This window comes from Ranitomeya imitator, chromosome 2 (genome assembly GCF_032444005.1).
Source record: "Ranitomeya imitator isolate aRanImi1 chromosome 2, aRanImi1.pri, whole genome shotgun sequence".
Lineage (NCBI taxonomy): Eukaryota > Metazoa > Chordata > Amphibia > Anura > Dendrobatidae > Ranitomeya > Ranitomeya imitator.
The window spans coordinates 559,310,814-559,326,835 of NC_091283.1; the positions used below are offsets into that span (position 1 = coordinate 559,310,814).

Below are 16,022 nucleotides of genomic sequence, written 5' to 3' on the forward strand. Positions count from 1 at the left end.
TTCCAGTACATGCTATGTTAAAACCAATGGTGTCCATCAAAAGTACAACTTGTCCTGCAAAAAAACAAGCTCTCACATGGCCATATTCACCAAAAAATAAAAAAAATGTATGGCTCTGGGAAGAAGGGGAGCAAAAAGTGAAAATACCTCTGGGTGTTAAATAATGAAGAAAACGCTAGCTTTTTTTTCTTTCTTTTTTTTTCCAATGCAAAGAAATCAATGGCAAGACTCTGTAGAATACGTCCGGGCATCTTTTGAACTTTTCAATTAACTTATATTTTAAAGCAGCATGTCTTCCAAGTGGGGAAACCCTAGGAGAAAGGTGAAGTTCACTTTTTTTTTTTTAACCTCTTGGTGTTTTTTAGACATGTGATGCAGTGATCCCTGTTACAGCTAGGGGGCGCTGCATGTGCTCCTCAGGATATGCATGGAGGCATATCTGTTTTTATAATGGTTGAACTAGCCACCTCCTACCTATGGGAGTGGTTACAAGTATTTAACGTGACCATGTGGTCACATGAAAAAAGACGAATGACCCTGAGTGGTCTGTGTGCCAGGTCCTGGAGGGCCTCTGTGTTGGGAGGTCCTGGGAGTAGAACTAGATCCCTGAAGAGCACATGGGGAGGTATTGGTCCTGGGGGGCCTGTGTGTTTGACGGTCCCAGATGGGGATGGACGAACTGAATAGCGCACAGAGAGGACGCGTGTGCAGAGTCCTTGATGGCAATGCGTTTGGGGAAGCTACAACCCGTCTGAGGATCTGGACTGTCAGGTGGCCTGGTGAGCAAGGCATTGCCCGGGACGGTGATCCCAGTTCGGCAGCTTCCCTGACAGAGTGAGTACTGACAGGAGTCAGCGTATGGAGCAGGAGCTCCTAGAAGGTAACCCAACGTATGGGGTGCGGTGCAGTCACCCATGGCAACTGGTCAGATAAGGATCAGTGTGTTTAGAGACCGCGATCCAATGTCAAGTGCGCTATATGACTAGGGACATTGATGAACTGTTCGGCGTACGGACACCCATGGTAACTGGACAAATTGAGAGGTCCAGCATGTTTAGTGTCCGTGAGATAAAGCCGAATATGAAGTGTATATGATGAACTGTGCATAATCAGGTTTATGATGCCATAATAAACCGTGTGGACTGTTTTTAAGTAGAAAAACCTTGCCTAAGTGCTTGAATCCCGTGCCAAGCGAGTGTCCCCCAATACACTATGTAAGTGCAATCTTACAGACACCTGCAGCTGCTAAGTCAGTCAGAAGCGTGAAAATATGAACAGCAAGTCTTTTTTTACATACAAATGTGTTTGTTCATCCTCTTGAGTGTTTCCTGATAGGTTTTTCATATGGATTCCAAGGCTGAACCCTTAAAAAAAAATGTCTTGTGCACATACCCCAGGAGTTTGGTACTCCTGAAGTTCAGCTTACACCGCACTTAATGAGTGTTGTGCATTGCGTAGAGGCAGTGGCATTGCCATATTTTCATCCCGAGGTGCCCTTCTGCTTGCTTTTAGCTGCCAGTTACCGGTTAGCTTTCGAGGATTTTGAATATTAAAACACTTCAAGGATTTGATATTTTGTAATCACAGACTCTATTAAAACTGCTCTACAGTTGGACCCTTACTTTACCTTACTTTATCTGGTCTTTGTGACTGCAGACTTGTGAACTCTAGCATCGCACGCAATTGCACACTGTGCGGAGCATGCGGTTATGTGACCATAAGTATGCATAGTACTGGCCATATTCCGTCTACACTCTTTCCGGCCTTTCTCAACAAACTTGCATTGAGTGAGGATGCGCATACATAGCGCATACATGCAGTAACATGACTGCTGTTAGTATAGCTGCTAGAGAATCCTTGCAGCTCACAGTGCACTCTGTGAGGATTTACAAGATGGCAGTCACAGGGTGACTGCAGAATTTTTAGTTTATTCAGGTATATAAAGTCCTGCCACTCTTTCCTCAATAGTGGTAGTGATGGCCATGGCAGTAAGGTCAGACTGGTAGTCCAAAGCTGCTCTCTGCACTTTGCTGCCTTCTTTACCTGCAGAAAAGCAAAGTTAGTAACAAGCATTGTCCTCCTAAATCCAAAAGAGGAGACATGGGAAGCGGAGGCCCTATCTCTTTATGTAGCCTGTGATCTTATACACCCTCAGCTCTGTGTTTTTATACAATTTTCTGTGAAAATGGTTTTGAACCAGTAAAATCTTTTTTTTTTTTCTTTCTTATGTAGTTTGGGGGCAAGGAAATTTTAGATACTGGCATCACCAGGGTGCAAAAGCAGAAATGTCTTCCAAGGGTAAGTGTCATGCTTTTGTTGTAAAATTTGAAGGTCTTTGGATCAGTATCTCATTCTAAGGTTCCTCCAAGAATAAATCACTTGTTGATTTCCATGCATGAAGTTCTGATCAATATTATTACCATTCTTGATTGTCTATTATAAAAAAAAAAGTCAATAAGGAGAATTTAATTCCAGAAAACTTCCCTCTGATCAAGTCCTAAATAAAGCAATTATGCCACTTCTGGGCTGTTAAATTTACTATAATGATAAATGATTTTTTTTTGTGCATGCATAGCAAGTGATGCACCTAATTTGTGAGCTGTGTGCCTCGTAAAAAAGTGGGCTTGTTATTAAAAAAACACGCCAGTCTTAATAAATTTCCCCAAATATATTCAGAAATATGTCGACATGGACCATCTGTGTATCATTAGAATATATTATTAGATTGTCCAAATGTTGAAAAACCTAGTTCAACAAAAAAGTTGACCTGTCTATATACATGAAGGACTTTTTCATAAAGAAAAATGGAAAATGACATGGACAGAATTAAAGTCACCCTCTCCTAATACTTGGTTGTATAACCATTGGCAACAATAACAGACTCCGAGCGGTTCTGTAGCCATCTGTGAACATCTTAAATAATTTTAGAGTTACTTTTCATATGCAAGCAATTTCACTAAACATTTTGGCCTCAATACATCGACTGTTGTTTTATGCTGTAAGCATGTATCAGACTGTGGCTGTGAGTCTTGTCGGACAGGCGGGTCCGCAGCAGCTTTTCAACCTGCTTGAGTGACAGAACTTTCCGCCTAGTCTCCTAGGCGGCTCTTAAAGAAAGTGTGTTTATTGGGTCGCCCATGACAGCACCACCGAGAGAGGGGATCCGCCCTTCAGGATCAGGAAACCTACAGATACAAAAGGGCGGCACCTCTCCCACGCATCAGTTGGTTTTCTGTTCCGGAAGAGGATGGGATGCCTACGGATACCTGGAATATCCCAGGCCCGACCGGTTGGTTTTAGGTAGTGGGAGTCTCCTACCTCGGCCGGTATGGGGTCCCAGGAAGTGCCACGGTGGGGCCGGGTAGGATTCCACGACTGTGAGCGATGCAGGTGGAGCGGTGTCCGGAAGATTCTGTTTCTGGATGGCCAGCGTCGGCAGGTTAGTATCCCCCTGATGGATCCATCTGTTCCTGTCCTGCGCTCCCCGTCAAGCTATGGCGCTTCCGGGTCCGGCGGCATCAGAGGCGGGCTGAGTGGCACGGCGGCTGGAGGCGGGCCAGTGGCTCGGCTGATCTGGGCGGTCCCCTCGCGCGCTCCTGCGGCCTCATTGGCGGTTGCGCTGGTGACACCTCGGGGGGGGGCAGAGCCTGGGGAGCTGTCCCGGAAGTCAGGTGCTGGCCTTTTTTCTTGTCTGCCGCTGGGTCGCGTACACACAGCTTGTGGAGGGATGGCTGCTGGAGACCGGGGGTGCCGTAGCCAGAGCGGGGGGGGGACGTGGAATCGGGAGGCATGCCGGGTCCAGAGGGGAGGATGACATCCCCTGGCCAGTGACCTGCTGACCTGGATATCCGGGGGGGAGGTGCCATACAAGGCCCTGAACGCCAGCAAAACTTTGCTTCTGAAACCATTGCCAGAATGGACGTGGCAGAAGCTTCCTTGGAGCAGCAGGAGGACCTGCAGCATCTGAATTGTGCGCAGCATGCTTCTGTGAGGCCCCGTATAAAGTCCCGACAGAAGGCCCGAGAAACGGGTAGTGGTCGGGCAAGCGTTCTGTTCAGGCACAGGAGCTCCTCCAGGGTGGAAGATCCGGTACCTACTAATCTGCAGCACGGTTAAGAGGACTTCGTGAAAGTACACTCGGTGATGCAGTCTTCCCATTATTTTTTTTCTATCCTGTTAGGGGAAGAAATGTTATGGAAAATTTAAGGCACTGGGAGTGTGCCCTTTGCAGCTGTCCCCTGCCAGATGCCTACCCAAAAAGATTGTCCACCTTGTGTACGGCAGATAGTAGGGTGCAAAGGGGGGAGGATTAGTCTTCAGCCAGAATGCCGCACCTATACTTCCCCCTTCTACAGGTAGCGGAGGAAAGACCCTTTAGATAAAAAAAAGGCAGACTCCTTCCTTAAAGGGCCCTGGGAGATGTCAGCTGGCTCCCTGAGACCGGCAGTAGCTTCCACCTGTACAGCCAGATCCATGATGGTCTGGCTGGATCAATTAGAATCCCAGTTAAAGGACAGGGCCCCACAGGAATCCATCCTAAAAGCTTTGCCTATAATCCAGTGGGCTGCAGCCTTCCTAGCCGACGCCTCAGCGGACTATGTAAGGATGGCAGCTAGAGCAGCAGGACTGTCAAATGCGGCTCAAAGGGCTCTATGGCTGAAATGTTGGCCTGGTGATATCTAGGTCAGATCCCGACTCTGCTCCCATGTAAAGGAGGGTACCTTTTTGGTCCAGTCTGGGACAAACTTTTAGAGAAAGCAAGGGATGACAAAAAAGTTTCCTAGTCTACCAGCCATTTCCTACCGACGTCCTTTCAGTAGCAAAAGGTTCAATCGTTGGAGGCCTTCCAGGGAGCGTGCTAAATGCGATGATAGGAAGAGGAAAGGTACGGGATTTATGTTTGGAGGCCCCTCCAGAGACCCTAAAAAATCTTCCCAATGACTAGCGGTACCCGTGGGAGGTAGGCTGGCGGCCTTTTACCCGGCCTTGTCCCTGATCGCTAACAGCAACTGGATTATAAGTCTAATATCATAAGGACTCCAGTTAGAATTTTCCTCTGTGCCTCAGAATAGGTTTAACCCCTTTACCCCCAAGGGTGGTTTGCACGTCAATGACCAGGCCAATTTTTACAATTCTGACCACTGTCCCTTTATGAGGTTATAACTCCGAAACGCTTCAACGGATCCTGGTGATTCTGACATTGTTTTCTCGTGACATATTGTACTTCATGATAGTGGTAAAATTTCTTTGATAGTACCTGCGTTTATTTGTGAAAAAAACGGAAATTTGGCGAAAATTTTGAAAATTTCGCAATTTTCAAACTTTGAATTTTTATGCAATTAAATCACAGAGATATGTCACACAAAATACTTAATAAGCAACATTTCCCACATGTCTCCTTTACATCAGCATAATTTTGGAACCAATTTTTTTTTTTGTTAGGGAGTTATAAGGGTTAAAAGTTGACCAGCAATTTCTCATTTTTACAACACCATTTTTTTTTTTAGGGACCACGTCTCATTTGAAGTCATTTTGAGGGGTCTATATGATAGAAAATGCCCAAGTGTGACACCATTCTAAAAACTGCACCCCTCAAGGTGCTCAAAACCACATTCAAGAAGTTTATTAACCCTTCAGGTGTTTAATAGGAATTTTTGGAATGTTTAAATAAAAATGAACATTTAACTTTTTTACACAAAAAATTTACTTCAGCTCCAATTTGTTTTATTTTACCAAGGGTAACAGGAGAAAATGGACCCCAAAAGTTGTTGTCCAATTTGTCCTGAGTACGCTGATACCCCATATGTGGCAGTAAACCACTGTTTGGGCGCATGGGAGAGCTCGGAAGGGAAGGAGCGCCGTTTGACTTTTCAATGCAAAATTGACAGGAATTGAGATGGGACGCCATGTTGCGTTTGGAGAGCCACTGATGTGCCTAAACATTGAAACCCCCCACAAGTGACACCATTTTGGAAAGTAGACCCCCTAAGGAACTTATCTGGATGTGTGGTGAGCACTTTGACTCACCAAGGGCTTCACAGAAGTTTATAATGCAGAGCCATAAAAATAAAACAAAATTTTTTTCCCACAAAAATTATTTTTTAGCCCCCAGTTTTGTATTTTCCCTAGGGTAACAGGAGAAATTGGACCCCAAAAGTTGTTGTCCAATTTGTCCTGAGTACGCTGATACCCCATATGTGGGGGGGAACCACCGTTTGGGCGCATGGGAGGGCTCGGAAGGGAAGGAGCGCCATTTGGAATGCAGACTTAGATGGAATGGTCTGCAGGCGTCACATTGCGTTTGCAGAGCCCCTAATGTACCTAAACAGTAGAAACCCCCCACAAGTGACACCATTTTGGAAAGTAGACCCCCTAAGGAACTCATCTTGATGTGTTGTGAGAGCTTTGAACCCCCAAGTATTTCACTACAGTTTATAACGCAGAGCCGTGCAAATAAAAAATATTTTTTTTCCACAAAAATTATATTTTAGCCCCCAGTTTTGTATTTTTCCAAGGTTAGCAGGAGAAATTGGACCCTAAATGTTGTTGTCCAATTTATCCTGAGTACGCTGATACCCGATATGTGGGGGGGGACCACCGCTTGAGCGCATGGGAGGGCTCGGAAGGGAAGGAGCATCATTTGGAATGCAGACTTAGATGGATTGGTCTGCAGGCGTCACATTGCGTTTGCAGAGCCCCTAATGTACCTAAACAGTAGAAACCCCCCACAAGTGACCCCATATTGGAAACTAGACCCCTCAATGAACTTATCTAGATGTGTTGTGAGAACTTTGAACCCCAAGTGTTTCACTACAGTTTATAACGCAGAGCCGTGAAAATAAAAAATCTTTTTGTTTTCCCACAAAAATTATTTTTTAGCCCCCAGTTTTGTATTTTCCCAAGGGTAACAGGAGAAATTGGTCCACAAAAGTTGTTGTCCAATTTGTCCTGAGTACGCTGATACCCCATATGTGAGGGTAAACCCCTGTTTGGGCACACAGGAGAGCTCGGAAGGGAAGGAGCACTGTTTTACTTTTTCAACGCAGAATTGGCTGGAATTGAGATCGGACGCCATGTCGTGTTTGGAGAGCCCCTGATGTGCCGAAACAGTGGAAACCCCCCAATTATAACTGAAACCCTAATCTAAACACACCCCTAACCCTAATTCCAACGGTAACCCTAACCACACCTCTAACCCTGACACACCCCTAACCCTAATCCCAACCCTATTCCCAACTGTAAATGTAATCTAAACCCTAACCCTAACTTTAGCCCCAACCCTAACTGTAGCCCCAACCCTAACTGTAGCCCCAACCCTAACCCTAGCCCTAACCCTAGCCCTAACCCTAGCCCTAACCCTAGCCCTAGCCCTAACCCTAAACCTAGCCCTAACCCTAGCCCTAGCCCTAGCCCTAGCCCTAACCCTAGCCCTAGCCCTAACCCTAGCCCTAACCCTAGCCCTAATGGGAAAATGGAAATAAATACATTTTTTTTTATTTTTCCCTAACTAAGGGGGTGATGAAGGGGGGTTTGATTTACTTTTATAGCGAGTTTTTTGGCGGATTTTTATGATTGGCAGCCGTCACACACTGAAAGACCCTTTTTATTGCAAAAAATATTTTTTGCAATACCACATTTTGAGAGCTATAATTTTTCCATATTTTGGTCCACAGAGTCATGTGAGGTCTTGTTTTTTGCGGGACGAGTTGACGTTTTTATTAAAACCATTTTCGGGCACGTGACATTTTTTGATCGCTTTTTATTCCGATTTTTGTGAGGAAGAATGACCAAAAACCAGCTATTCATGAATTTCTATTGGGGGAGGCGTTTATACCGTTCCGCGTTTGGTAAAATTGATAAATCAGTTTTATTCTTCGGGTCAGTACGATTACAGCGATACCTCATTTATATCATTTTTTTATGGTTTGGCGCTTTTATACGATAAAAACTATTTTGCAGAAAAAATAATAATTTTTGCATCGCTTTATTCTCAGGACTATAACTTTTTTATTTTTTTGCTGATGATGCTGTATGGCGGCTCGTTTTTTTGCGGGACAATATGACGCTTTCAGCGGTACCATGGTTATTTATATCTGTCCTTTTGATCGCGTGTTATTCCACTTTTTGTTCGGCGGTATGATAATAAAGCGTTGTTTTTTTGCCTCGTTTTTTTTTTTTTTCTTACGGTGTTTACTGAAGGGGTTAACTAGTGGGACAGTTTTATAGGTCGGGTCGTTACGGACGCGGCGATACTAAATATGTGTACTTTTATTGGTTTTTTTTTTTATTTAGATGAAGAAATGTATTTATGGGAATAATATTTTTTTTTTCTTCATTATTTTGGAATATTTTTTTTAATTTTTTTTACACATTTGGAAAAATTTTTTTTTAACTTTTTTACTTTGTCCCGGGGGGGACATCACAGATCAGTGATCTGACAGTTTGCACAGCACTCTGTCAGATCACTGATCTGACATGCAGCGCTGCAGCCTTCACAGTGCCTGCTCTGAGCAGGCTCTGTGAAGCCACCTCCCTCCCTGCAGGACCCGGATCCGCGGCCATCTTGGATCCGGGGCTGGAGGGAGCAGGGAGGGAGGTGAGACCCTCGCAGCAACGCGATCACATCGCGTTGCTCCGGGGGTCTCAGGGAAGCCCGCAGGGAGCCCCCTCCCTGCGCGGTGCTTCCCTGCACCGCCGGCACATCGCGATCATCTTTGATCGCGGTGTGCCAGGGGTTAATGTGCCGGGGGCGGTCCGTGACCGCTCCTGGCACATAGTGCCGGATGTCAGCTGCGATAAGCAGCTGACACCCGGCCGCGATCGGCCGCGCTCCCCCCGTGAGCGCGGCCGATCGGCTATGACGTACTATCCCGTCCAGGGTCAGATAAGCCCAGGGCACCTCGACGGGATAGTACGTCTAAGGTCACAGAGGGGTTAAGCTTACTCCCCTTAGATCCTCTTCTTTAGAACAAGCTGCCCTATAATCAGAAATCCATGATCTAGGTCTTAAAAAGGTCCTGGTGGAGGTACCAGAAACGGAGAGAGGTAGAGGTTTCTATTCTCCTCTGTTTTTGGTCCGAAAAAGAGACGGTTCCTTTAGAACCATAATTAATCTAAGGGCCCTCAATAAATACCTGGTAATACATCCATTTAAAATGGAATCCATCAATTCAACAATAAAGTTGTTGTTTGAAAACTGCTTCATGGTGGTGTTAGATCTAAAGGATGCTTATTATCATGTACCCATTCATGTAACCCATCAGCGTTTCCTTATAGTGGCAGTTTTTAGAAAGATCAGTTTGGCACTTCCAGTATTGCGCTCTACTCTTTGGCCTTGCAGTTGCCCCTCGTGTGTTCACTAAGATTATATCCGAGGTCATGGCCCACCTTCATGAATCCAATATCCTTGTTGTCCCTTACCTTGACGACTTCCTTATTGTAGGCAAATCAGCGGACCATTGTTTGGGGCAACTAGAAACTACAATGTCCATCCTGGATACTAAATATCAAGAAATCACGCCTACAGCCCCTAAGAGTACAACAGTTTTTGGGCCTAATTTTAGACTAGCAGTCAGGAGTGCCGTTTACCGCCGGACAAGTTAATTTGCCTGCGTCATCAGGTCCAGATTGCCTCTAATAACCCCACCATGTCCCTTAGGAAAGCTTTGTTCCTGTTGGGCTCTCTCTCATCCTGCATCCCCGCGGTCCAGTGGGCAGTTTCATACTAGATCACTACAAATGGATGTGTTGTTGAATTACAGAATTCTCAAGGATCATTTAGAAGGTTAAGTGACGTTATCCCGGCCGCTTTAAAATCTCTTTAGTGGTGGTTCGACCAGAGAAACCTTTCTAGAGGGGTTCCCTGGGAGTTTAATATAACCAGAGTGGTCACTACGGATGCAAGCCCTACGGGTTGGGAAGCTCATATGAGTAAGGTTATGGTCCAGGGCTTATGGTAACATCATGAGATGGAGGCGTCTTCTAACCTAAGAGAATTAACAGCAGTAGAGCGGGCAGTCAAACAACTTCTTGTATATTTGCAGGGTCATCACGTGCAAATTCTCTCTGACAATCAGGTCACAGTGGCTTATATCAACCACCAGGGCGGGACTTGTTCCAAACATCTGATGGATGTAACAGAAAATGTTGTTCTGCAAGTTGGAACAGGCGTTCTATCTTTAACAGCTCTGCATATAAGAGGGAAAGACAATACCGCAGTGGACTTTTTAAGCCACAACCTTCTGAGACAAGGGGAATGGTCTCTACAGACTGCCATTTTCAATCTGAATGTTCGGAAGTGGGGTCAGCCGGACGTGGATCTCTTCGCCACCACAAAGAACAGCAAAGTAAGGCAGTTCTGTTCACTTGATCCCAAAGAAAACCTGCTAACAGTGGACGCCTTCCTCATAAAATGGGACTTCAGTCTAGCCTATGCCTTTCCTCCCTTAGCTCTACTACCTCTAGTGGTGAGGAAAATCAGGAAGGACAAAGCAAGGGTAATGGTAATCGCTCCCTTTTGGCCCAGGAGGGCATGGTTCTCATGCCTCAGGACCATGTCTGTATCCAACCCTTGGGTGCTGCTAGATGTTCCAGATCTCCTATCTCAAGGCCCAGTCTACCATGCTCAGGTGGCTGGCCTTCATTTGACGGCATGGAGTTTGATCGTTCATTGCTAAAAAATAAGTTTTTCTCTGAACCTAATAAACACCCTTCTTAAAAGCAGAAAAGAAATTACAACCAAGATCTATGCCAGGACCTGGAATTTTTTTTTTTTTTTTACAGAACTCAGGAGTGGAAGCTGGGAGGGGACGTCCCAATAGCCCAGATCCTAGAAGGGTCTAGATATGGGCCTTTCCACCAGTACTCTGAAGGTCCAGGTTTCAGCACTAGGGGCGCTTTTTAGCTATATCGCCGGTAACCACTGGGTTAGTAGATTTATTAAAGCGGTAAGTAGGTCCAGGCCCATAGTTAGGGATAGGTTTATGCCATGGGATTTAAACCTAGTTCTCTCAGCCATGACTGAAGCCCCGTTTGAGCCCATTTTATCAGCATCAATAAAAATACTCTCCCTCAAAGTAGCCTTCTTGGTAGCACTGACGTCGGCACGGAGGGTGAGTGACATCCAAGCACTATCTAGACTCCCTCCGTATATACACTTCCAGAACGATAGTGATACTTAGGCCTGACCCAGCTCTATAGGACACAGGAAATAGTTCTTCCTTCCTTCCCCACCCAGCCAACCATAAAGAGATGAAGCTCCATACCCTAGATGTTAGATGTCTCTTAGAATACTTACCAGTTACTGATTTCTGGAAGCGGGATAATGCCTTGTTTGTCTCTGCTTTCAAGGAACCAAGAGGGGCCTTAGGGTGTCAAAAAGCACATTGGCTGGATAGATTAGGGAAGCTATTTCGCTGGCATGCACGTCAAGTGGCAGGCCGGCACCTGAAAAGCTGAGGGCGAACTCCACCCGATCCATGGCAACTTCGTGGGCGGAGAGATCAGAAGTCTCCATAGACCAAACATGTAAGGCTGCCACTTTGTTTTCTCCAAGCACATGTTTTAATCATTATAGGTTAAACCTGGGTGCTTCCTCAGACCTTTCCTTCGGTATAAGGGTGCTGCAAGCTGTAGTCTCTCCCTAAGTAGTTATTACTCTCTGTAATTCTCTCGGTGGTGCTGTCATAAAGTTACTTACCCATAACTGTATTTTTCGGAGTCCATGACCGCACCCTTAGATTTCGTCCATCTTTCCTTTAGGGTGCGCACTTCTTCCTCTTATAAGGCTCATGTGTAAGAAATATTTAGTGTTAGTGGTGTATATAATTTTTGCCACTAACCATGGAGGTCCTCTCAAGCTCTGTAGTCCAACTGATGCGTGGGAGAGGTGCCGCGGATTTTTGTATCTGTAGGTTTCCTGTTACTGAAGGGCGGATCCCCTCTCTCGGTGGTGCTGTCATGGGCTCCGAAAAATACCATTATCGGTAAGTAACTAAGACTTTTTTCTCTGAAACATTACAGTATTTTAGAATCGAGCAAATTTGCCTGAAATCATACGTGGATTGGGCAGCATGTATCTACTGTTAGGTTTCCTTTAACTAATCTGTTGGCTGGCCAGGGACTGGAGTATATTTCTGTTTGTAATGTTCACCATTCTTATGGCGAAAAATATGATGAAATTGAAGTCCGCGCCCCATCAATCTAAGTTGGCTGACACTGACAACAAAAGTTTTGCTTCTGCTACAAGTTTCAAAAATTTTGCAACATTTCAAATGGTTTTATGCCAGTGTTCTGGCAAAAAAAAAGTGAAGAATCAGCTCCTTATTTAACCCCTTAGTGACAGCAAAATTTGACATTAATGATCAGGCCAAGTTTTAAAAATCTGACCAGTGCCACTTTGTGGTAATGTCAGTGGGATGCATTAAAGTGTTCCACAGTTGAGGATCAATACCCCCGAAACACCGTGTCTTCAAATTGAGGTTCTGGTTTGGCTTTTGTCCTAAGTCATATGACAAGACTTGTTTTGAAAGGGAACCTGTCAGTAGGACTGTGCACAGTAACCTACAGACAGTGTCAGTTTGGCACTGTTATACTGATTACAATGATACCTTGGTTGATGAAATCCGTCTTGTGGTTGTTGTTTAACCTTTATTTTTGGTTAATGGTATGCTCGTGCTGCGGGGCGGCCTGTGTGGGGCATCATGTGATGCTCTGCTTACATATGCATCTGTATGGCTTATGACTAGGGATGAGAGCCTGTTTGTTGGGCTCTCCATGCATGTGTTATGACTGTCACACAGCTGCGACACATGCAGCTGAGGCGCCGAACAGCTGATTATTGGGAGCGCTATAGCTATTCGGATTAGGACTTATCCGAAGCTTTTGACATATCCCTACTTAATGACGGTTCAATGACCTGCCCCTATTTTAAATACTTGCTCAGTTCATATCTTTTTTTTTACTACAGCACATTGGCAGTGGCGCATGCGCAGTGGTGTCTATTGCTTACTGGCAACATTTTGTTGGAGAAAAAAAAAATTGGCTTCAGCAAAATGGCCCTTGTGCAGTAGCATCTATCAGCAAAATAGATGCTACTGCACAAGCGCCGGTGTCATTTTGTTGCAACCCAATTTTTTTTAGTTCAAACAAAATGGCGCCGGCGGCATAGCATCCATTGGCAAGCGATAAATACTACTGCACATGCGCCGCCACCGTTTTGCTGTAGTTCGTTTTTTTTTGTTTTAATTTTCCCCCTCCCCAAGACCACAATATGAACTGAGCAGTATATAAAAAAATAGGAGGCAGGTCACTGAAGGTTCAGTGACCTGTCAGAAGCCCATAAGGATGAATATGTACGCAGAGCACCACATATGTCTGCTTTACATCTGCATCATTTTTTAAACTTTTTTTTTTTTGTTTGTTTGTTTTCTGTTATGATGACAGAGGGGTTAAAAGTTGAGCAGCAATTTCTATTTTTTTTTCAGCAAATTTACCAAACCTGTTTCTTTCCAGACCTATTCAGATTTAAATGGACTTTGAGGGGCATATATATTGGCAACGCACCAAAAATCTTACCCTTTTAAAAAACGCACCCCTCAAATACTTCAAAACTGTCTGGAAACCTTTTAATTAGGGCTAAAGCAACATTTTAGAGGTGACATAATTTTTATCCCTTTTGCAAGAGGCAACACCAAAAAGTTAAAAACCCAGTTTACCCACTTTCTTACAAGCATGCCGATACCCCACAGGTAGTCAAAAAGTTCTGTTTGTACAAAGGTCAGGGCTTGGAAAGATATTAAAATTTTGGAACCCTAATTTGTCTCTATTTGGAATTGTCAAATGTGCAGAGCCCGTGTGGTTTAAGAAGAGAAATCCCCCATAAATGTTTTTTTTTGTAAATTATACTCTCTAATGCATTTATCTAGGGAGGTAGTGAGTAGTTTGATACCATTTTTTATGCAGTTGATGCCAGACAAACGTGGTATCCTTGGTGAAGAAATAGTGTTATTAGCTTCCAAACAATTCTACCCGTGATGCCAAGTGTCTGGTGGCAGTTTGCTGGGTTAATTTGGCAGTCCCTGCCTTCGTAAATTTATAAACGTGGATGTGTACCCTGTAGTGTTGTCTCATATTTTGTATAATTTTACACCATATTTGGCACACTTGGAGGGGATAAATTGGCAAAACGACAGACGACCCTTGATGTTCATGAGGGAATCGTCGACTGCAACATTTTGCTGAGGGGTATATGAATTTAAAAATGAATTTTGTAGTAGGGAAATTAGTGGTCTCCATTTGTTAAGGCGATTGTAGTTCATTTCTTGGGGGGCTAGGGAATTGTCATTAAAGTGAAGGAATCTCATTAGGGTTTCATAACTGGCTTGGGTCATAACAGCTGCAAATACAGGAGTGCTCTGGACAGATTTTGTTGCCCCGTGTGAGCAGTTTTTTTTTTTTTTTTTTTTTTTTTTTTTTAATTAAACCTGTAGAGGGTAATGCCCAAAAATCCATGAACAGGAATGAAAGGATGTGGGTTTTGGGCAAATATGTTGTCAGGCATATAAATTAGTTTGATGGGCAATTAATTGTAGGACTTCAGCGGTGAAAACAAATTAGGAACAATTCAAAGGGGCTAAAATTGGTGACATCCAATTTTATTTCAGGGGCTGCTGAAATAGTGGAATTTGAGGAGAAAATGCATTGTTTGGATACCACAGAGGTGTGGGGACTGCAGTACTTGGTCCTGCCTCTGACTATTCAACAGTGACGACTGACTCCACTACCGTGGGATCCTGTGGAGGAAGACGAGTCGTGGCTGTCTGAAAACTGTTCTTCTTTAGAAGCAGATTCTGTATCACTCCAGGAATTGCCGTAGCAAAACAGGGTGCACGCCTGATCTACGGTCAACATTCTGCCGGCCATTATTTTATACGAATGCCTAAAAAATAAAATCCTAACCTAATCTAACACTAGGAAAGCTAACGTAACAGTAGTAATATTTATTTATTAGATTTTTTTTCTCCTTTTGAAAAAACTATAACCCTAGCCAAAGGCAAAGAAAGAAAGGACAAATTGTAAAAGAAAAATTTTAATCTGACAAGTGGGATGATCAAGGGGGCGATTAAGAGATTGGGGAAGAATTTATTGGATCTGAGCTAGAAATTTGACAGCACTTGTATATAGTGAATTTCTCTCCCAGAACAACTAAAAGGAGAGGGCACAGTGCTAGTGCTTGCCATTTTTACTAAATATTGAGCTTTTGATCACTCTGATAGAACTATCGCAGTGATCAAACGTCAGGAACCAATTGGAATAATCCCTGTGGTTGCTGGCTGGCAAATCTGTGCAGGCGCACTGCATATGCGACCACCATTTTGCTTTGGGAAAAGGAGGGACTGTGGGATGTCAGTTTTGGTACTTGGGTACCGGAGGCTATCATTTCTCTGTCTTCTGACATATTAGATCATGTTAGAGGAGAGAAGTGATTTTTTTAAATGAGACTTCAGATTTTTAAAACATTTTGTATGTCATCGCCGTTATTTGTTGAATAACGGCAATCACGTAATTGGGGGATAAAAAAAGGCCCTGATCGTGTTCTCCACGGTTTCAGCCCCCGGTAGCTGAAACCCCAGAGATTTTCTGACACTAGGGGGCACTATCCACTTATTTCTCAGCACTGAGGAATAAGGCCCCTTAACCTTCGTCAAGCTGCATAATTTTACAACGTTAACAGGCTGCAGAGGTACAATTGTACCTTCATATATATTTTATTGAAATTTGGCCAATATATTCTGGACCAAAACTGCAGAGATGTCACAAAATTTCAGCCCTCTATGGCTTTTCGAAAAAAAAAGTTATTGCAATTTTAAAACGGAGTAGTTACAATTCTACCTACTCAGCCGGACGAAGGTTAAATACCGTTGATACACATTTTAACGGCAGTAGTTAAGGGGTTAAGATATTTTACATGGTTTATTTCAAGTTCAGGGGAGTCAATGCAGATAGCTGTATCACATGTGATT

General features: G+C 44.1%; 1 protein-coding gene across 2 annotated transcripts in view; it reads left to right on the forward strand.

Annotated features, from left to right (window-relative positions):
- The window catches only part of LOC138664956 (uncharacterized), a 74,930-nt gene that overhangs the window by 40,863 nt on the left and 18,045 nt on the right, over positions 1–16,022 (forward strand). For both annotated transcript variants that reach the window (XM_069752043.1, XM_069752044.1), the window contains one exon: positions 2,233–2,298. In XM_069752043.1, coding sequence (XP_069608144.1) covers positions 2,233–2,298 — 66 coding nt within the window. The remainder of the gene's footprint in view (positions 1–2,232; positions 2,299–16,022) is intronic.